This window comes from Pterocles gutturalis, unplaced genomic scaffold (assembly GCF_000699245.1).
Source record: "Pterocles gutturalis isolate BGI_N339 unplaced genomic scaffold, ASM69924v1 scaffold44663, whole genome shotgun sequence".
Lineage (NCBI taxonomy): Eukaryota > Metazoa > Chordata > Aves > Pterocliformes > Pteroclidae > Pterocles > Pterocles gutturalis.
The window spans coordinates 3,672-26,003 of record NW_010122077.1 but is presented as its reverse complement, the minus strand read 5'-3'; the positions used below and the strand labels follow the sequence as shown (position 1 = coordinate 26,003).

The window sequence follows — 22,332 nt, the reverse complement described above, 5'->3', positions numbered from 1 at the left end:
GTTTTGTAGGTTTCTTAGACCTTCTTTAAAAAGGCTTCCTAAAGAACCAAAGATTTTTCCTCTTGTGTCTAATAAAAAGACATGCCAATAAAGTGGCTAGATTAAGGAAACCACTGCACGAAATGGTGTGAAAAGCATTTTGACTGCCTCTTGGATTTTATTTACAATAATGAACTGTATTATTTGCAACATGTTGCAATGTTTTTGCAGGGGAAATAATTTTTTTTCCTCCTCTAACTGGACAATACACACTCATTGTAACTTCAGGGACAAGAGAGAATTCTTTCAACTTCTCTTACCTTATATATTCTGGGATGCAGCCATTACAGATGCCTGACTGCAGCAGACTGGTCAAATATGCTGAAGTTATTTTAGACATCACAGAATTATCATGTTAATAATTGTATCTGTCCAAAATGTATGACAATGGTTGTAGTGCTATGTTGAAGTAACAAAATCCATACACCTTTTTTTTTTTTTTAAATAAGTTTTTTCCCAGGAAGGGTTGTTTCCATGCTTCAATTTTTAGTTCTGCAACAGAGTATATTAATCTTGAAAGAGGCACGTTTCTCCTTGATTAGCATAGTGGGAATAAAATGTAAAATATGCTTGTGTTACCTTGCAGAGTTTTGCACAGACACTTTCTGCTTTCTTGGGAACACCAGCCAGTATAGATCACTGAAATGCCAATCCAGGTCCAACCTGCTTGCATGGATCCCATGAAGAACCATGAGGGTTCACTGAATCTTACAAAGACCCCTTGGAGTGCATTCCGGGCAGGCACTACAAGTCTTGCTGTACAGCACTCCACCAAAGTAAGATCCCACAAAGCGTGAAGATGGCGTAAGGTACTGCAGTATGTCAGTTGTATCTTGGTCCCATGACTAAACTACAAATGAGGATTTCCACCTGACACCATGTATAATAAAAGCACATGCAGCACTTAATTTATGGTTGTGTCCTCTCGCTATGGTCTTCAACACTGTCAACACATAGTACCATCTAGAAACCGAGGCATCCATAAAAATGTGTGAAATTTTTTTAAACATGTAACAAAAATGTTGCTTTTACAGGAATCTGTTTGGAAGGAAATCTGTTTTCATTTGACCTGAGGATTTATGTATTAATTTTACTAGTGACACTGCTGTGGATAGGTCACTTTTCTCTGTCCAAATAAAGTTTTTTGCATTTATGAAAATTCTGTGCTTGTCAAGAAAACATGATTTTTTTTTTAATTGATCCCATGCAGTTGCAAGATCTGTCAGTACCTGAGATGGAGATGCAGTACTCTGTGTGAGATTCCTCTATGTACATAACTCCATATGGCGTGCTATTGCTAACAAAGATGCAAACAGCTTTCAGTGTCCATCTCTTACCTACTTTGGCATCACAACTCTACCTTTGAAATACACCTCTTGCCACATTCTTACTCTAATTACAAGTTTTAATCGTCAAGTAATGACTGTGTGTGATCTACTTGTTTCTCCTGAGCAATCTTTCAGTTGCTGGTATCTACAGCCCAGTTGCAAAGGTCAGAAGCTCAAGGTGTATGAACAGGTGCATCCTATCACAAACCTACTCACTTCTGACATGTGTCCGAGTCCTCATCGGTTTTGGTTATTTATTCAATAAAAATAAAATAAAATTAAATAAACAGAGAGTACATGCACACGTGCAAGAACAGCTTCCTATGTACTTTCAAGTAGCTTCCCCGGATGCTACCCTCCCGTCTCCTGCCCTCAAATTTACAGATTTACCCAAAATACAACATCCACCAAAAAAAAAAGATAGTTTATTGGGCTAGACTAAATGATGTAATGCTTAAGACACTGTACTTCTATTAACAATAACCATTGCAGAGGTACAGAAAATGAGACAGGGATTTTTTCTTCCTGTAAATAAGTCTAAGCACAGGAAATAAATGACAGGGCATTTGATGCTTTCCAAGTCACATAGCTTTGATAGACTATAAAAGATCTTTCATACCCAATAATTTAAATATAATTTCAACTTTTTACCTTGCTGAATTAATTTTGTGCTTTTGAGTTTTCTTGAAGCTATAAAGAATTATAAACTATTAGAGCTTGAGGAGTACAAAGTGGATCAGATTCATAGCAAAAATGTAGAGACAATCATTACAAAAAGCTGTCCTTTAAAAGGTATGCCACACTAACTCACTTTGACTCTGAGCGTGATTGGCAGCTGCAGAGCTGGAACACCACCATGAAAAAACCTATGATGCGACATCAGACAGGTTGGATCAGTTTTTCATTTCTCTTGTCCTATCGATACATCTCTCTATACAGTGTCATTGTGTCTGTGCAGTGCATATCCCAGATGTTACATTTATTTCTCCTTTTGTTTGTCTTCAACATTTATTGGAATTGTCACTATCCAAATATTTTGGGTAATGTATTCAATTTAACCCAGCAATGCCAATTAAACTGCATTAACAGTGCCTGGTTTTTGTTTGTGAAGTTGTCATGAATGAAATTCCAGACAACAGTGAAGACAATACACTACATATGTATATTTACAAAACCTTCCACCAGTTTCATGGCACAGATGGATTATGCATGAATCCCAACAAGCGATCACATCACTAAAATTTCAGATAAAAAAACTGATTGACATTTCTGCCCTCTCCACTGTGGGCAAAAAAATATTTGGACAAGGAACAGGTTAAATGGATCCAAAACCAACAGAAGAAGATCCAGACAACTATTGAAATACATTTCTGTAATAGGCTATATTTACTAAAAACAAAGCCAAACAAAAACAAACTGCAATGTGTCTTGATCCTGGATTTTTCTGTGCACACCAGATCCTCCTACTGATTGTTTGCGTCTATATTCTTGGAGGAATATGGCAAGATGATGAAGGGAATGGAGCATCTCCCTTATGAGGAAAGGCTGAGGGAGCTGGGTCTCTTTAGCCTGGAAAAGAGGAGACTGAGGGGTGACCTAATCAATGTTTATAAATATGTGAAGGGTGAGTGTCAGGAGGATGGAGCCAGGCTCTTCTCTGTGACATCTAGTGATAGGACAAGGGGCAATGGGTTCAAGCTGGAACATAGGAGGTTCCACTTGAATATGAGAAAAAACTTCTTCATGGTGAGGGTGACAGAGCACTGGAACAGGCTGCCCAGAGAGGTTGTGGAGTCTCCTTCTCTGGAGACATTCAGAGGCCGCCTGGATGCGTTCCTGTGTGATCTGATCTAGGTGTTCCTGCTCCGGCAGGGGGATTGGACTAGATGATCTTTCGAGGTCCCTTCCAATCTCTAACATTCTGTGATTCTGTGATTCTTCAACCTAATGCATTAACAACCATGAACATACAAATGCTTTTATGCATATTCCACAAGAGACTTCTCACCCACAGTACAAGATAAACAGTACAACATATTGAACAGTCTTTGTTAAATCCTACTTACCACTGTCTTGTAAAAAAAATTATTATGCTAATATACAATGAGATTTAAAAAAAATAAATCAATGAACAACAATTGCTCAAACAGCAAGTATTATTATCAGATGTATTCTCCAGAGTTCTTTACTATCAGTCAAACCAATACAATCTAAAACAAAACCAAGTGAAATTCAACCCTTCACATTACTTTTAACACTTCCATGGCAGTACCACAAACCATGGACTGTCACAAACTGAGTGCAAGAACTGGCACGGATTAGAACTGAGCAACTGAGACGAATCAGCAATCTACAAGTACACAAGTATTTTAAAGAAATACTAGGTGAGCTATGAAAGAGCAGTTTCAATCCAGTTGCTTATAAGGAGTAATCTGGCAGGACAGCCAGCATCAAAAGTGGTAAAAAGCAGTACTGAAGTACGCAAATATATTATGTCACCAAATTTAATTTTGCTGGCTGAAGTAGCCAAATATTTACTAGTTATCATAATACATGACAATGAAGCAGGCCTACCCTCTCTCTTATAGGATCACAGAAGTAACTGGTTGGAAGCTTCGGGAATTTCTTTGCTCTGGCACCAGGTTGTGCTTTGAAGCTGAGCTCTAACATAGAGGTCTGCTGCAAAGCCTTTGCCTCATTCACATAAGCAAAACTTTCAAAGAAAGATTTCAAATCTTCCAACTGTATTTGAAAAGTTTTTATTTTCATTTGCTCTCCCCTTCCTCACAGTTTCCCCTCAGAATACATGAATGGTATCTCACAGAAATACACCTAATTCTTTACCAAAGAAGGAAAGAAAAAACAAAACATGCACAGTAGTAATAAAATATCCAAATAAAAACTTAACCCAAGGAAATGCTGCAGAAAGAATTCTTCTGGTTCTACATCAAAACCAAAACCAAGCTGCCTGGGCTGTAAAGTTTTACCCTGTACTGAGAGGCACCAAAGCTCTTAGAGAGACGTGTGTCTTAACCAAAAATGCACTACACTGATCTAGCTTGCTTCAGTACAATCAGAGGTTCATTCACTGAATGAGATCCGAGTTCTGGTAAAATGTGGTGACACCAGGTGCTAAAGCAGAAAACTAGAAGTCTTGTCAGACCTTCAAAAAAGACAGCAGTGAGGGCAGGGGAAGGACCTGGAAACATTGAAGATTTCTCCTCCATGTGAAAACATTATTTCAGCTACAGTTAAAAGAAGAAGCCAGCCTACAATAGGACAAGTGTAAGCCAGCTTTGGCACTTGTGTTACTGAAAAGAATGCGGTGACTGTTCCCAACTCAGCAGGCAACCAGCTGTGAAGGTTTATTTGCAACAGTGACCACTTGAGCAGCTAGGCATTTCTCATCCCAGGGGAAGCTTGCTTGCTATCTGTAAAGCTATGCAAGTCCAGCTGTTATTAAACAGAGACATGAGGTAATCACTATTTCCAGACAAGGAATTAACAGTATGCCAAAGGCGACATATGAAAAATTATGGGGTAAAATTTTAAAATACATGAATAACTAGTAGGTTTAAAATCTACATTATCTTTTTCCATTTTAAGCCCTGTCCAATGAAAGACAGTTTAATAGCATGAAGTGCAAGTTTTCTTACACTGGCTCAATAAAAATCACCAGAACAATCAAACCCTGAACATTCTTTAGTTAAATGAACAAGTCTCTTGGGAATGACATGGGCAGAGACCATGCTTTTTGTAGACCAAACCTGAGCAGAGATAGGATTTTGTTTCTTTTCTGTAAAGAGACAAAACAAGTATTTCAAGATACAGCTGAAGTGGTGTCAAAATAGCGATGACCCAGGTCAGAATCAGAATTTTGTATATACAATTTGTATTAACTTAAAAAAAAAAAATAAAGAAGTTCAAAATACCTCCAGAGAACATTCTAGGTTAGCAAAATGTCCTGTACAAAAGTAGGCCACATCTGTTTGTTTAAAAGAAGTCCACAGCAGTTGGTCTCTTTTTAGCTGCTATAGTAAATGGTTTCTTCACTTGAGGGTCTCCTGCTGGGGTACCTGTGGGTGATTTCAGCACCCCATGACGGGGTTTCTGTTCAGGATTGAAAGCCACACGGGAGGGTCCTTCTGGGCTCACTAATATACTTTTGTCAGTTTTTTTGAATTCTGTTGAAAAACAAGCAAACAAGTTAAGAGAACTCCTGGAATAACTGCGCCCGTCAATCAGTTGTGGAATTGCCCAACCCTGAAGTCTGTCTTAGATCTTTAGGTCCATCACTAAGGCTCAGAAGCCTAAGACTTTGTGGAAAAAATTGAGAGATGGTGGTGAAGCACATCTCTTATCAGAGTCTCTTTGAGGATGGGGTCTCTTGCAATCCACAGAAAGGCTGTGAACCATTCCCCATGGTTTCAGAGACCACTGGAGACTCTGGGCTTACTCTTCAGAAACAAGTGTTCCATCTATCCTGAAGAACACCGCACTTCAGTTTAAAAGATGACAATGGGTTAAAGTGTCTCTACTCTGGCTGTTAAACAGCACTGCTCTAGAGACTCTTGGCTATTCCTTCTGCCAGTAGGTAGGCATTTTTTTCTCTTTGTGCAGCTGTGTTACAGTAACATAAAGACATATACCTAAACCCACTGTTCTTAATTTGAACATGGCTTATAGCACACCTCAGAGAGTTAAAAAAAATAGTTAAATGAATACATAGAATAAACTTTTATGCCATAGAGCAAGACATTTATGTAACAGGGAGAACACTGTCCACTTACATGTGGGATCCTGAAGAGAAGTCACATTTATCTACTCATTACAATTAATAAACCACAGGCAGCCAAGATAAAACTGAAACTTTGCTGTCACACAGCCTGAGCTTATCAGCATATCAGCACCTTTGCCCAGGGGAACAGAAGTGAGCCATAAAGACTGTGAAGTGCACGTGTTTCCCTAAGAGGTGCCCTGCAGAACAGGCAGCTCAGGACGGTGAGTCTATCACTCTGCTGCAGTTTTCTATTGGTAAGACTCCTTCTGCAAGTCAGTAATGCAGCACCCTGGAACCAGTCTAGCTGTTGGGCCAAACGTCCTAAACTTTACTGTCTCCTCTGGACACGAACTTGAGGATGGTTTCTAAACGATTATATACAAATATAGAGACAAAAAAGGATCAGAATCATCCTGTTCTAGAGAGGTGAAGAGTATAGGTGTGTATGAGTGCGTACAGCTTCCCCTTTCCTTGGCTACAAGAGAGATGGTGGAGACACATAGATGTATTAGACTCACCAGCAGTCATGTTTTTATTCAAGCCAAACGTGACTTTTTTGGAGCTGGATGATTGCAGCTTGTTCAGCTATAAAGCAAAATAAAGACATGAAATAAAGTAAGATTTCTGAGGCAATGCTACAAGTTCTTTTACCCACATCCCATCAAAACTGATTCAAAGCAGCCTGTTTCCTTCATTGGATTTAGAACCCCCCCAGTCCTCTAGCACTCACCCCTGATTTTCTAGCCAAAAGCAAACATATTCCATTTATCAAGAAATCACACACTCTCCTTAACATCATTATCTAATTCAACAACAATCAAGAAGATATTTATGTATTAAATACACTGGTCCCACTGCACTCAGGCTTCAAAGTGCAAAGAGGGCTTGAAAAGATATTGTATGTTAAAAAGGTTTAGAAAACAGGGCAGTCTTTTGAACCCTGCACTGTTGCCTGCCTCCACAGATGTGAAGAAATGGAGGCTCAAAGTCCCTTAGCAAGACTGAAAGTCAGTTTATGCTTTTGCTTTCTTGCAAAATGAGCAAGTTCAGAATGGTGTCCTTTCAAAAAGAAGGTATTTTTGAAAGCAGAGAGAAGGAAGAAGAGATTTTAAAGATGCCTACAACTCATTTTCTGAAACTCTGGAGCCATGTGTAACTGTCTACAAGGAAATGCAACAGCATTTCCAGTTTTACCTGCCCATGTTAGGAGACTCACGTAGAGTGGAAAAGACAGCATAAGTGAGATTTTGCTGGGGCAGGTAGCTAAGGAAGAGACCTCTGCCCAGACTCAACTGCCATCTGTGAGATCACATTACCTGCATGGATGCCCTGGTGGAAGAGATGGTGCTTCTGGCTTTCCTGAAGAATACTGGCTTTGGTAAAGTTGATTTTTCAAATTTTACAAAATCACCTCCTGGTTTTGCTGTCTTTTTCTTTAATGATGATAGAGCAGCACTGCTTTCCTGTAAAGAAGGGAAAGGAAAAAATGCTCTCAGTACAAAAGTACTGTAGTTAACTATAGCTAGTACAGTGATCAGTGCTCAGAGCCTACCATGTGGTTTCTGTAAATATTGGCACAGCTGAGAGAGAGATAGCTGGTACTCACATAAGCTAACTGTCATGGTTAACTCTCAGGAGTTAATTTTGCAGTTAGTATGATTGAAAATATAAGTTTAAGGCAAGCTCTAAGCAGAAATAGGAAGATCACTGCAAATCAAAGAAGGAAGAACTCGTAATACATTTGCAAAGAAAGATGTTTTCTTCATGTGCATGAGGCTGCCTTACAATTGACCCAGCTCTCCTGCACATAAGTGCTGATTCTTTTTTTCCTTGCCCTTAAGCAAAATCTCTTCTATCATACCTCTGGATGCATAAGGTACACAACTAATGTACAAACTCAGCTTTAGCTTAAGATGGAGACTTTGGAGAAAAAAAAGTGAAGTTTGTCTATACTCTCAGAAATCCAGCTATTGTGTATTGCTACTAGTTTGCTGCCTCAATTCATACTTAGGATTGCCTTTTAAAGAGACCCTTCTCTCCAGCACAAGGCAATTCTTAAGACCTGTACTGGCAGTGCTACTAACGAAGTGTACTGCTCCAGAGCTTTCCAATCTGTTGTCTATGGGCCCCAGGTTATCCGTGGACCACTGTGAGGGGAAATTCAGCTATGCTTCACATCAACCTACAGATGAGAAATTCTAAAAGCAGTTCACAGCCATGCTGTGGAAAATGTCCATGGAATATGGCCTTTTTCTATTTGAAAATCACTTCTGCTTTAAATAAGTGAAAAAACATTAGCTTTCTGAATTCTGTGAAACTGTGAAATGATACTGAACTTGTCTGCTTTTCCCCCTCCTCCCCCTTTTTCTCCCTCTCCATATTTGAAGCTAATTCTTTGGAGGTGTGTGTTGTCTTTGAAATCAAGAATCAAAACATGCCCCTCATGATTTCTGGGCACAAGACCAGTATTACGTAACTAAAACCAGGAAATAAAACATTTCTCAAGGAATGAAAACAAAATTAGCAAAGCCTAATTTCCTCCAGATTTGTGCATTTTAGCTTTACCTTGCCCCCTTCTTTCTTATATATTCTCATTCTCCTCCTGACTCAGCTCACAAATTTCTCTCCTTGTCTCCACCCCCTGCTCCCACTCAACACATACATATACACACAGCTACCTGGATTGTGCAAGAAACAGCAAATGCTGTAGTTTCTTTGGAATTACACATGGGAAGAGTGGCCTGCTAGCCCGTGCACTGACTGGCCAGCTAGCCAACAGACAAGTGCTGGGGTCATGCTGCTGCCTTTCCCTCAGTGGCTACACTAATTTGTGCCAACAACTAATTTTCATGAAGCTTGGAGGAACTTCATCTTTAATCTATTGTGGCTCTTTGTACCTGTTGGTCAATTACAGCAAAGTTTTACAATCAGAGATGGGGGTGGTATAATAATATTTTCTTAGAAATTAAGCTTTTCTAGAGAATGAAAGATAAGGTATGTAACAGGGAATATTTAGGCAACAGGAGACAAAGGCAACGGTTCCTACTTCGGAAGCCCTACAGTGAGAAAAATGCAGTTTGCATACTGCGAAGAGAGAAATGTTTTGCTTCTCCCCTCTCAGTATTTTATCATAAAAAAATAAAAAAAAAGTCAAAGCTATTTTAATACTATTCAAGCAATGTTTCAAAATGCATTTTTTCTCCCTTGAAGGACTGAGTGGCTATATCAAGTTCATACACGAGGCTGCACTACTTAACTAATCGGTTTTAAACTGAAGTCAAACAGAGGTGAGCTAATAGGCTAGTAACATGCACTTTTTAGTCAGAAGATTGAGTTGTTTTGTATTCTGAATCTCATTTATGCTTTATGAATTTTCTTTCCACCAAAGGGAGATTGTCTGCAAGACTCCCAAGACCATAATTGAACCCCTAAATGTGTTAGGGTGAATATACACAAAGGAAATGAGCAGTTAAAAGAATTTCAGTGGCAGGAGAGGGAAGAACCCCTGCGCTCGCTCTCTGAGCCATGCTACCAAAAATACACAGTGCAAAATACTTCTTAACTCTCAAATCACTGAGCAAAATCAACCCTATTCTACTTACTGCCAAGAAGAAAATGGGGGTGGAAGGCAGAGGGGGAAATAACCTAGCTTGTTCCCAAACTGCAAGACATAAATTTTTGAAGACTACTACAATCAGACCTTCCTAGCAAAAAACCACTGTATTGTCTATAAGAAACTGGACCGTTCATAAATGTGATCATACAGCCATTGATGACATTGAAGGTCACACTGTCGCATTCTCTGTTTGCTCCTTCCCCAAATACTTTACCCATACAGCACGAACCATTTGTTTAAGATGAAGAAGTGAGCTAGCAAAAGAAGCTACTAATAGAATTGCTGTGGGCAATTTCACCAGAAGCTTTTACTAATCTAATGGTGTGCTGCTGCTGCTGCAAAACGATGTTACATCTTCCCGTTCTCATCCTTTTGCCAAAATATGTCCTTTGTGAACATGCCATTAGCTCAACCAGAGACCCCATGCAAAAATAAGGAAAAAGAGAAGAAAAAAAGACAACCCCGTACCCTAACAACCCAAGTTTCAGCTAGATTAATTCTTCCAGCTAAATAGTTGGCACAGGCTTTAGTGTCATTGTACAGGAGGGCACAAGGCTGTGATGGTGGGTGTGGATTTCTGGTGAACTGAGTTCTTTTTGGTGACAATGCATGATGACCTCAGCACGCAGCCTGCCCATGAAGCCCCATGCTCAGAAAGCTAAAGCCAAATTTGAAAACAAGCCTGGCAATTCATGAAGAAGGCAGAGAAAAGAATGAGATATACATACCCCCTTCCTGCTTTTCTTGCACTCAGTCTCCAGAACTCCATTGGCTTCCACAGAGCTTAGCACCTCTTTTACTTTTCTCTTCTTTTTCAATGTTGCTGCTTTCTGGCTGGAGACTTTAACCCCTTCCAGACTGACTAGCTTTGTCTTCAATTTGACCTTTCTGGAGTGCGCAGATTCAGAGCTTACATCTCCTGACCGGGTCTCCAGCACACCCTCCTTGTTGGACTTCATGTCGGTTTGCTGCAAAAGGGCATTCCCATTCATCAAGACAGCCACTGCTTCCTGTTTCTTTTTCACAACCTTCGGAGATATCGGTGTGACAGATGGGCTGACATCCTCTGCCTCACTGGTATTAGCTGGTCCATTCTGACATGCTGGTTTTACAGGAACGTTTTGCACTTTTGGGTTCATTTTCTTCAACTGACTCTTTGCACTCTGTTGTGCGTTAGCTGGACTGTTCTGGACAGAGATACTATGATTTTCTCTGATCTCAGTTGCTACATTTGTGGTCTCATTTGCCTCATTTACTAGCAATTTCTTCTTCTTCCTTTCCTTGTTATTTTCTGGCACCTTTTCCTGGCTAAAAACATTAGATCCAGATGTTTCAGCTATTCCCTCCTCACAATTTCCATCAGCTGTTCCAGAATCAGCACTTGGGCTGTCCCTCTTCTTCCTTTTTTTCCTCTTCTTCTGTGGAACTGACACCTCCTTTGCACTTGACATCTCTTCTTCATTCTCTAAATCCACCCAAAAAAGAATGCCACATAACACAGATGTGAAATGCGAAGGTACTTACAACAACTTTTCTATTTCTTTCCTTTTTTTTTTCTTTTATTTTAAAATAGGCATACCATTTTCCTGCTATCAGCCAGCACAACAGTTTTACTATTACAGCTGGTCAGGACATTGCATTCCTCTGACGACTGGCCTAATTAATATTTTGCTGATCTTGCCTTGCCACAGCTAACATCTAAGCCATTCCCTGTGGTAACTCTGTTTTGTATAGCAATATTGCTAGAAAAAGTTGTTATTATGCACCTGTTAAGCCCATCAGAGGGGCAACTCAGGGGTTCAGTAGTTTGGTGAAATATTTTTGGGTATGATTGGGCTTGTGCCACGTCAATATAAGCCGTGATGCTAAAAATACCTGCACCTGGTTCTCAGCAACTCTCTACACCTTTCCATAAATACCCCCCAAATTCCTATATTCTAACAGTCATCCTATGTTGAGAAGACTGATGTCTCTGTTTTCCTACAGCAAATGGAACTGCTCAATAGAGCAATGCAAACAACTGCTTCCAGTTCTGCTTTTGACTGAAATTTTTGAGGTGATGCTTGCCTAAAAATTGGTATCAAAATTCCCACCACCTTCAAAGAGACCTTAATTTCACATTTAACCTTCATTGCAAAATGTTACAAATCAGCACATCCTGAACAACAGGTTTGCCTTCTTCAGAACAGCTTGTATCTGATATTTAGCCAAATTACACAAGTGACTGCAGATTGTCTCTCTCCAAAAGAGATCATGCCTTACCTTTTACTTTTTCCAACTTGTTTCTCTCCCAAGGCTTGAAAGATTTTTTCTTTCGCCTTCCCCTGCTGAATTCATCATCGTCTTCATCTGTAGAAACATCTTCAGGAAAATCTTGTGGGAAGATTCCTGTTGAGAAGGAAGGATAAGGTATCTGAAAACTAATAGTTCTATTTTTAGGAACAGTTATGCTGTTCATATACAGCATAACTCCCACAGAAAGAAAACCAACTCCTTGTTCTCCACTCAACCCGAAAGAAAATCATACAAGTGATTCCTATTTAAGTAAAAACAATCATCTTTCACTTAAGGCCAAAATACAAGGTTGCTCAAATTGTGAAAGAGATTTGGCCATCTCCCCAAAACATGTAATGTGTCTTAATGAGAATCAAAAAACCCCCACAAAACTTCCAAAACTGTATTTTTGAAATACACATTTAAAAAAAAGAAAAAAAAAAAAGGATTTGCAATACACACTGTTCTGGAACATTAGACATCCTTTAATGGAAAGAAACTACTGTGTCGGTATGCTGCTCAGTCCTTACCTTCTGCTAAATCCTGGAACCTGGAGGTGCGAAAGAAGGGACAGAAGGAAAAACAAAACACTATTACTGGTTTATTACCAATAATAACACTAGCAACATAGTGTCACTGTACTTTTAATGGTTTTGCCAAAATAGGAACAACGCATTTTACACAGGAAGTTACAAAGAGCTCATTCCAGAAGAGATCTGCCTCAGAAATTGAAAACCTCAAACCAAATCACCGAAAAATATTGAGAAAACAGCAATTTCACACTTCTCCCGTATCTGTAACTTGTATCACACACAATCTGATGTGTCACATCCTGCAGTACACTTCCACCCGGTGTTGATACACCTCAGCTAGCTGCCGTTGTCTATTACCAATGAGGAAGAGTAGCACAGGCTTCAGGTACTTCATGGATGTTATCCAGGGCCATGAGACAAGCCTGCTCTTGTGACATTGTCACCAGGACAAGTGAGGGTGGAAAGAAAGCAAAGCAAAAGTTGTCTAGGATGAGGTGGTACCTGCAATGTGTATTTCAATAGAACTCACTTTTTGACCAGCTTGTATAGACGCTTTCTGTTAAGGGAGGGTGTATTTTTCTTGCTCGCAGATTCAAAGAGTTTGTCAGCAACAGCCTTATAATCAAACTGTTGGAGAAAAGTATGATACAGCTTCTCTTAGTTAGCTTATTCATGCAAGATAACCTCATGTGACTCATGTTATCAACACTTCAGGCATCCTTTAAACAGCCAGATCCTTTAAACCTAAAGTATTTTTTTTTCTCCGTTAAAATTTACACCCCATTCACACATGCACACTGACATTTACAGATGGTTGCTTTATTAACAGAACAGTTGAACTCAACATCACTGTCTCAAACATTCCTAACCTTAATTCTTACTCGAGAGAAGCCAACCAACTTCAAAACTCCTGCAAATATTTAGCTAAATATCAGATTTAAAGCGTGTCATGTCCTAATTCTTGCTTAAAAGCCACAGATGCATGAAGCATTATCTACCTGCATGTGTGTTTGATGGGTGGATCTGTCAAAAATACTACCCTACACTGTAAGTAGGTCTAAAAAACTAAAAATGAAACGAGTTATCCTCCATTACTTTTGCTCTTACTGTCAATGAAACTTAATGCTGATTGCTTCACCACCCACAGTAACTTGGCTTTTACCATACATTTTGAAGTCTTGAAATAGGAAGAGAGGAGCAGAAAAAAGAAGGTATGGGAGAGAAGGAAAGTTCAGAATTTAGATATGGATTCATTCTCTTACGTGCACAGAGTACACGTTACATAAATACTACCTTACACTAAAATAGGAGGAGATTAAAATTTTGTAATGTTTATCCAATTAACACCCTTCTGTACCTCTTGAAAAGGATGAGAAAAAAGAAGACAGAGGGAGAGTATCAATAACAGGGCAAGCAAGCCACAAACCTGAAGAACAGTCCCAATGCCGTCATCAGCATTTTCAGAAACATCCTCTGTTTCTTCAGAGCTCTGCGGTGATTTTCTTGACAAACATCTTTCTGCTACTACAAAAAAAAAAGACTGAATGTTAATGTTTAGTTTGTAAAAACTGAGATAGCACAGGCTACTCTGACAGAAGATCAGGGGCATTTTTCTTCATGCAATCTTGTGAGCTTGAACTGATTTAACTACTTTATGTCACCATCAGGCAATACACAACTGTGGCATTATCTGAGCACCTTCTAAAAAATTGCCTCTGTACCAGAGTATATCTGGATTGTAAACTTTCCTGCTCATCTTTTTTACTATTTTTTAAAAATTATTTAAAACTCCCACAGAATGCCTCATCTTCTTCAAAAATGTTATGGACATCAAAAGCCAGACTGGGTTATCATCTAGCACTGCTGCAGAAAGCTCATATTGCCTGATTTTATGGAGACCACTGATTTTTGTGACATGTTCTTTTGGAGTCACTTTCGTTTCATCACATCTGAAGAGAAGAAAGAAAACACAATTATCCTTACAACACCTTGAATGTGTGTTTGACTGTTTCAAAAAAGTGTTACCAAGGTCATTTAGAACTTTCTCCTCACCTTTAGTTTTAAGCACCTCTTCATCTTCCTGCTTGTCTTCTTCAGACACATCCTCTTCATCACTTTTGCTACCCAGTTCTTTCATTAGGTCCTCGATGGCGTAGGGTGACTGATCCACAATGAGCTCAAAGATACCAGTGGCTATGGCATGCAGCACACATCGACTGTGTTACAAGATAGCAGGGATGAGAATCAAAAGGCAGCAACATGCACACTCTTCCCTTTCACGTTAAAAAAATGGAAATTTGAGGGACACCGGGAAAACGGGTAAGAAAGAACAAAGTGGAAGAGGATCTAGCCCTCCAGATGAGGAAAGTGAACTTGCTACTTCCGAAACAGAAGTCCTTAAACAGTGTCCTGCTAATGTTCCCCTCTTAAATTTCACTATGTTCATATGCTGCTCTATATTACACTGCAACAACAAAGACTAACCAGCTCAGCTGTTCTATGCATGTTTAAAAACAAACAAACAAACAAACAGAAAAAAACACTTGAGGTTGATATCGTTCTTATAAATTAATTAAGATTATCTATAGCTTTGGTAAACACAAGTTAACTTCAAATGACTGTGCACATTGTTAGTAAAATATTCTTCTTTCTCTACATTCTGAAGTTATACTATGACTCTTCAATCCATTTATTACCATGTAGAGTGGTACATGCAGAATTTCTTAATCCTTAAAAAAAAAATTTATCCATTCATTTAACTTACTCCTTTGATTTGGCAGCAATTTTGCAGAAAGGTTCAATGAACTTCAGATTCTGGTCTGCTGTGAGCTGTATGATTAGAAAAAAAAATAAATGAGTACAGTATTTTATGTGTACACTCAAGTTCCTTGAATATTTTGTATCTTTCAGAAGTTAAGTCAGAGTCTTTCAGCATACTCTCTAATACCAACTGACAAGAGTATCCAGTGACTTTTTGTTACCGCTACCTTCCAGATATTATAAAAATGTTGACCGCTTTGCAGAGTTTAATCTATTGAGTACAGAAAAATAACAAAGCTTCTTATTTTAGATATGGAAACACGAGGCTGAGAAAACTTAAATAATTTTGTGCAGTTTCACAAAGAAGGTCTGTAGTAGATATGAATAAGATCTGACTTTCTCTTAACTGGACTGCTTGGACCCAAACCACCTAAATTCAATTTATGAACATCAGCTGTGATTTCAAATAGTCTACGGGACTAATTCCTCATGCCTCTTGTGAGTGGCTTAGCCAGAGTTTTCTGACAGTGGAGCTGTAGAAATTATTTGGTTTCCAAGCGTGGGCCCTTCTTTTGTGCAGACATCTTCTCTCTCACACTCCACAATCCAGAAACACAAAAGCTGAAGGCATGATTGCTTTCAATACTGGCTGCAAAGAATACAAAGAATAACTGCTTTGTCCATCACAAGATGTATCAGATGCCAGAAACAAGAGGAGGTGAATGAGCCTGTAGCGAAACGTGGGGCAGTGGGCAGCTCGACCTAGTGGAGTAGCCAGAGAAATACTCTTTGGAAGAAGTTGAGCAGCGACAGCTGCAGTAACAGGCTTTCAGCTGCTGCAAAACTGCATCGCTGTAACATGAACCAAAATTAAGGGCAACAGCAATATACATCAGAGAAAGACAGGCATCATCAGTAAAACGAACAACTGGATGTAGTGGGTAAATTGCTAACTGCACAGCCAACAAGGTTTGAAGCCAACAATAAATAAAAATTAGACAACTTGGAAAGCTCACTTTCTTCCTCTAGTTAGGTGTTATACAATCAGCCAAGAGCAGGCTTTATGTCAGTTTTTACAAAAGCAAAGACTGGCAAAGATGTTCACACAAGGGAAAAGATATTAAGTCCTTTCTGTTGAAACAAACAAATGAGAATGGTCTAACTTTTCTCTCAATTTCCAACCTCAATTTGGAGCAGTATAGCAGTACTCAGGAACTTGAGAGAAACTACTATATTTTCACTGTATACACTAAGACATGAATAAAAGTATAAGCATAAATTTTAATAAGTCAGTTTCTTCATGCTTATTCAATGTTGCTACGTTCCATTCAAAACTGTTAAAAAACATACATGATCTAAAAATTATATTTCTTCTAAAATGCTGCATGCTACAATTAACATTAATCAGGAAGAAAATCACAACATATTTTCTGACCTCCTTTGCACCAACTTTAGCCAATTCATCCAGATAGATATCAACGAAATGTAACTTTATCCCAGTGGGAGCATTGCTGTCTGGGTCCATAACTTCTTTCATTAGTAGCTGCAGGAATAGTTCAATTAGACTGGGAAAAAAAAAAAAAAAAAAGAGAAAAAAAGAACAAGATACTAATATTCAATTGCTCATGTTCCATTTGCTTTGAAAAAACAAAAACCCTAGTCATTCACAGTTTTACCAGTTGAGATGGTTATCCAACACTCATAAGAAACAAATCCAGTGACCAATTTTCACATCTTAAAGCAAACTTTAAAAAAAATCCATCCATAATCAGATCAGATGATTTTGCAGCATTAGGACAATCCACTCAATGCAGTTTGCTACAGTGAAAATCACTGTTGTAAAATTCACACCTTAATTTGGACTGAAGTTTATTATGCCATATGATTGATGGGTAGGAGGAGGGATTCGGCCATTTGAGCAGGGCATTCCAAAGACACAGCTGTCATATTCATCCATCCCTGATGGGCAACACCTCATACTCTTCCATTTTATGAGACTATATTCATTTTGGTGCACACTCAAGGATTAAATTTAATACCGATCCTTCTCAAACTCATTTTGAATGTGCAGATTTTGCCTTTGTTAAAGTATGTTAGCCACTAACCCTTAGAGCAAAACAATTACACTGAAGAACAGATAAAGGGCGAAGCTAGGGATAAAAAAATCATCAACCCAATAGCTCAAACCAGAAGTGACTGAGCTGTGTACAAGCAGGACTGCGGCTCTGTTCATTTACTGACTTCTGGGGTACCAACAAATAGTGCTGGAGTGATGTGGCTCAAAAAGACATGCTGTCATTGCTGCACCTAAGCAGCACTTGGGACTTTTTTTTTTTTTTTTCCTGAGGCCTATCCTTGCTATCTTTCAGGAAAGAGCAGTTTAGTATATTCCATGCTTTCTCTCCTGGCGTTCTGTGGGATCTCCTGCAATTTTGCCCAAAACAAACATTTTGAGTTCCAAACAGAATTTAAACCATTCCAAAGCCATAAAGATTATTTTGGTTCTACTTTAATACTTCTATCTTCAGAATTATTAAAAAAAAAAAAAAAAGAGAAATGTAAGATATGGTAAGCAGCTTCTTAGGCTCCAAATAGGAGGGAAAGGAAGCTCTTCAGCTCCCTCACTCTGCAAAGGAACAAATAACGATCTTCTCTTCCCACACTGAGTCCTCTGATCGTGAAGGGCCTTGCAGGACATCCTTCCAGTGAAGCTGGAAAAAGGGAGGCCAGAGCCCTAAGAAACCTTGTCAGAGATCAGTTTGGGTGACATGTCTTTCGGAATAGGTGTGGGGAAGGAGGACTCTGGCTTTATCAAACCTCCTCCCATGCTTCCTGTTCCTGTCAAGGAACATTTTAATCTCTTCAAGCTGTGAGTATTTGCCCAATGCAAAATTAAGATAGAACAGAAAGGATGGGGTGTGCTTTAGCTTTGTATTCCATTTTCACAAAAACATGCCTATATGCATTCTGCATTTCAGAAGGCAAAAGAGAAAGGATAACCTTAGCACTAGGTTATCAAGCACTTTTAATTAAAAGACTTAAAAGCTCTTCATCAGTTTAAACACAGAGTAACCTTAGAAGTGGTACAAGAGCTCTAGACAGAGCAAGATGACTGCAATTACTTGCCATTTGATAGAATATGGAAGAAACACAAACAAAACCACTGATGTATACAACAAACAGGAAGCCAGTTTACAATTAAGGAGTTATGTCTTATCAATAGACAAGTCACTGTGATTAAACAGAGTAAAATACTTTTTTTTTTTTTAAGTCACAGACAATCAGAAAAACAACAAAACAAAAAAAATTCCTATTCTGTATTTTCTGGGTACAGGTTCCCTGTTTAATCTCTCCACAGGTGATAGCCCACTGATAGTTCTCCTGGCTAAATCAGTCAGATCTAGCAAACTCCATGAAAAATTTGGAGCCCTCAGATTTCACGACTGCTTGGAATACCACGTGATAAGCTCCTACATTCAGGTTTTGCATAAGCATATATGAATTACTTTTTAAAATCTCTTTCTGTGAAACATGCACTAAATGGCTTAGGTTGAGCATGAGAGTTATCGATTGCAGTGTGTATTTAACTTAATGAAGTATAACACCTAACCTCATTTCTGAACTACGGATCTGCGATCTGAAGAAGAAATAAGCCTTAGCGTTAAGACTTCATGACAGCGCCATCTACAGAGAAAAAGGATCTATTCAATGAAAATGTATTTGATAAAGGTAAATCAGGTACCTTCTTTATGATGTAACTACATTCAGAAATCTGCTTACCTTTCATCCCACTCATTTCTTTTCAGTACTTCAAAGGACTGCCTCAAAATCATACGCATTAACTGCAAAGTACAAAATCTGTTACTACACGTTGTTCATGAAAACAGATGAAGAAGTTACTGTGACTATAATATGAACAGACTTTTTAGGAAACCTCTTCGTAGCAAAACAAGGTGGAAAGCTTCTTCATACAAACATTTTTGACAGACTTGTCTATCTTATCAAGCAACAGAAGCTCAAAAGACAATAAACTATTTTTATATCCTAAGCTCAGAAAAATCCATGACCATTTCTACTATACAGCTTTCTCTTGCTCCCTGATTTCTTCATTAAGTGCTGTCAAACCTAAAAACCCCATAGCTTAAACTGGAGATTATAACACAGGGCAGATGATAACAATAATAATTTAATATACTTGAAACTTGCACTAAGAGATGGCCATATGTAAATTAGCGACAATAAGCTGTCTCAAAACACTTCACTTACTGAAACACCTGGTTTCTGCTAACACCGAGGAAAAAAAAACAACAGTGATGTACCTGCAATTAACTTCTTTCAAAGAAGAAGATTAATGTGATTTAGTTCTTTACAAAGGTAGGTCTTCTAAGATCCTTCTCTCACTGTTTTTACCATTTGTTTTAATATAGTGTTTCCTACAGAAAGAATTGTGATAGCTGAAGGTACTACAGCAGATACTTTAGTAGTAGAAAGTTGGGGTTCTAGTGACTACTTTATACAAAGTCATTAAAAAGTCTTTAAACAATCTGATCTAAATAACTCATGTTGATGCAGTGTCCTCAGAGACAGTATTTATATTCCATATAGACATCAATGAGAAACATCACTATGCTATAAGGGAAGGCAAACAAGAAAGCACCATAACGGCTTTTAGATTTGCAGTGGTGAGTGAAAGCCTTTAAAACAAGTATCTCTTGCAATGCGTCACGAAGACATCCACTTGCCTTCTCTTACAATATACATAAATGCATATGCAGACAAAGCTGCCTTCCAGCACACCACCATCACATCTTTTCTTGCATAAAATATCTAGAAGAGAGTTAATATTACCATGTAGTACTTATCAAGACGCAGATTGTCTATCCCATTCCATTCACGGTTCATAGTTTGCCAAAATGTCTGAATGAACAGGTGTCCTGTAAGAGCGTAAGAAAAAACATCTGCATGTCTGGCACAACAGTTTATTTTGCTAACCTAAAAGAATCTCAAAAAATCATTTCAACATGAGAAAGGGCTGCATTTCCCTAGGGATTTGCCTAGTGACTGGGATAGAGCTATGGGAAGACATGCTTGAGACATGTACAAGGACAAGTCAATTAAACTTCAGAACAACACAAGAAAAGGCACACAGCTACTTTTAAAGACAAGTGTGATTACAGGGACAGCTTTGTATATATGTTGGTTTTTTTACACACAAGTTAGAGCAAAATATCCATTCTGCACTCACTTCTATCTATGCAAGTTTTAGCATTGACTGAGCACTCTATTCCAAGAGTATTTTGAGCACTAGGTGCTAAATATCTCACGGAACAAGGTTGGTTTTGAGTAGGAAATACACAGAACAAATAAGTCTATGCAGAATGGCAAAGTAAGGGGACACGTTTGCTTTGCTACCCACCCTGCGAAGACTCACCTATATCACACTAGAGATACAACTCTTCCCCTGTAACAACCAGAAACAAACCGCATTGCATGCTTTCCTTAATGCAATCACACACACCAGCTGGACAAAAAGCAAAAAAAAAAAACCCAAAGAAGCACCCCTATCTGGCTGTCTCTATTCTGGCACTGTGATAGTTGCCTCAGAATCACCAAAGATCAAAGTACCTTACAAAGTGTTACATAACAAAATAGTACTTACGAGCCTCTGTATTCTGAATTACATGGATAAGCTGTGAGATATTGCCTGCAAGTTCCTCCTAGAAGTAAATAAATATTGTTACCATAGCAGATTTCAGAACTTGGTATCCTCACTAAACATGCAATCAGAAAACAGCAAGGAGTATAATGAAATATCCCTCAAAATTAAAAATATTCTCTTAACGGATGTTTAATACTGCAGTTATCCTTACACTGGGATTGGAGCAGTTCTAAGAGAAGACTCAAGGGTATCAAGTCCCATCCATTTCACCACATCTCTGCACAAATCATCTTTTTGACAGCAGACAAAATCAAATTAGGAGGAAAAAAATCCCATGTATTTGAATTAGCAAATGATGTAAAATTTTAGGGGTATTGTTTTCTTCTAGCTTAATTAAATGGAGCTCTCTGTGCTACGTATGAGATAAACCCTGCTCACGCAAACAGACGTGTGATTTGAAGACTGATTAAGTGAGGTTACTAGAATTTGGTACTCCAAAACTGGCATCTTTTGAAAGAAGGGACACAAACTGGTAGTAGCTGACAAAACTCAGCAGTAGAGAAAAGTGGCAGTAGAGGGAGTGCCACCAAACTAACAAAAGAAAAGGAAGTGTTAACCTTTCAAACTAGGCTAGCTATGGACGTATGTTGTAGCTGCAGTTAAGGGCAACCTGCTGTTACTGCTTTAGTTCCACCAAATCAATGCACTTAACAACACTATATACTTCAGTTCTGGTTTTGGAAGGCAAACAGCTACACCTGCCATTCCGAGGGTGACTCCAAACATGATGCCATTTAGGCTTCTGTTCACATGGTGAGGGCCACTGAGTTACAGTCACCTCTCCTGCACATGTCACATATAAGAACAAGGGAGAAAAAAAAAAAAAAGGTGAGCAAAACTAAGTTAATTTTCACTATTCTAAATGAGTATCTCCCTACATGAGATCCACTCAAGCAAATATAAAACCAGTTACTATACCTGTAGCAGAGGTTTATCCTGCATCCACATACAATAGAACAAGCCCTTCCATATTTTTAGCAGTTCTTCTGGGCTGAAGCCACCTACAGTACAGAAGAAGTCTGAATGAAATTGAAAAATCCCACATTTTCACCAAAATGTTTTCCTGCAGCTCCCTCTGTTCCCTGCTTTATTTGACTTTTTTTAATATATTCTCTTCAGCAAACCTTGGTTCCTACTGTAAGCACACTAACTGGAAGGCAACTTGGCATAGTTCAGTGATTCCACAACAGTAAGCTTCTATCTTGTAACAAAGATTTCAAAGACATCACAGACGAGGTGAGATGAATACTAAGAAAATTCTGATAAATCCCTCTGGCATATTT

At 38.7% G+C, this 22,332-nt stretch overlaps 1 protein-coding gene across 1 annotated transcript; it reads right to left on the bottom strand.

The window, feature by feature from the left end:
• Positions 1-5,147: 5,147 nt before the first annotated feature.
• Positions 5,148-21,997, bottom strand: RRP1B (ribosomal RNA processing 1B). The gene is made up of 15 exons (XM_010077419.1): positions 21,968-21,997; positions 20,990-21,047; positions 20,179-20,264; positions 19,111-19,172; positions 16,766-16,895; positions 15,335-15,399; positions 14,623-14,786; positions 13,997-14,088; positions 13,100-13,197; positions 12,568-12,587; positions 12,026-12,151; positions 10,492-11,228; positions 7,464-7,610; positions 6,666-6,732; positions 5,148-5,551 (listed from the first exon to the last, which is right to left on the bottom strand). Exons 1-15 carry the CDS (start codon positions 21,995-21,997, stop codon positions 5,361-5,363), a joined length of 2,073 nt encoding a protein of 690 aa, XP_010075721.1. The 3' UTR covers positions 5,148-5,360.
• Positions 21,998-22,332: the final 335 nt, after the last annotated feature.

Coding starts and splice junctions, on each gene's coding strand:
- RRP1B (XM_010077419.1), bottom strand. CDS start 21,997: ATGTGGATGCAGGATAAACCTCTGCTACAG. Junction 16,896..19,110: donor AGAAATGAGTGGGATGAAAG/GTAAGCAGATTT, acceptor TTTTTTTCCCAG/TCTAATTGAACTATTCCTGC. Junction 13,198..13,996: donor GCATTGGGACTGTTCTTCAG/GTTTGTGGCTTG, acceptor TTTCTCCAACAG/TTTGATTATAAGGCTGTTGC.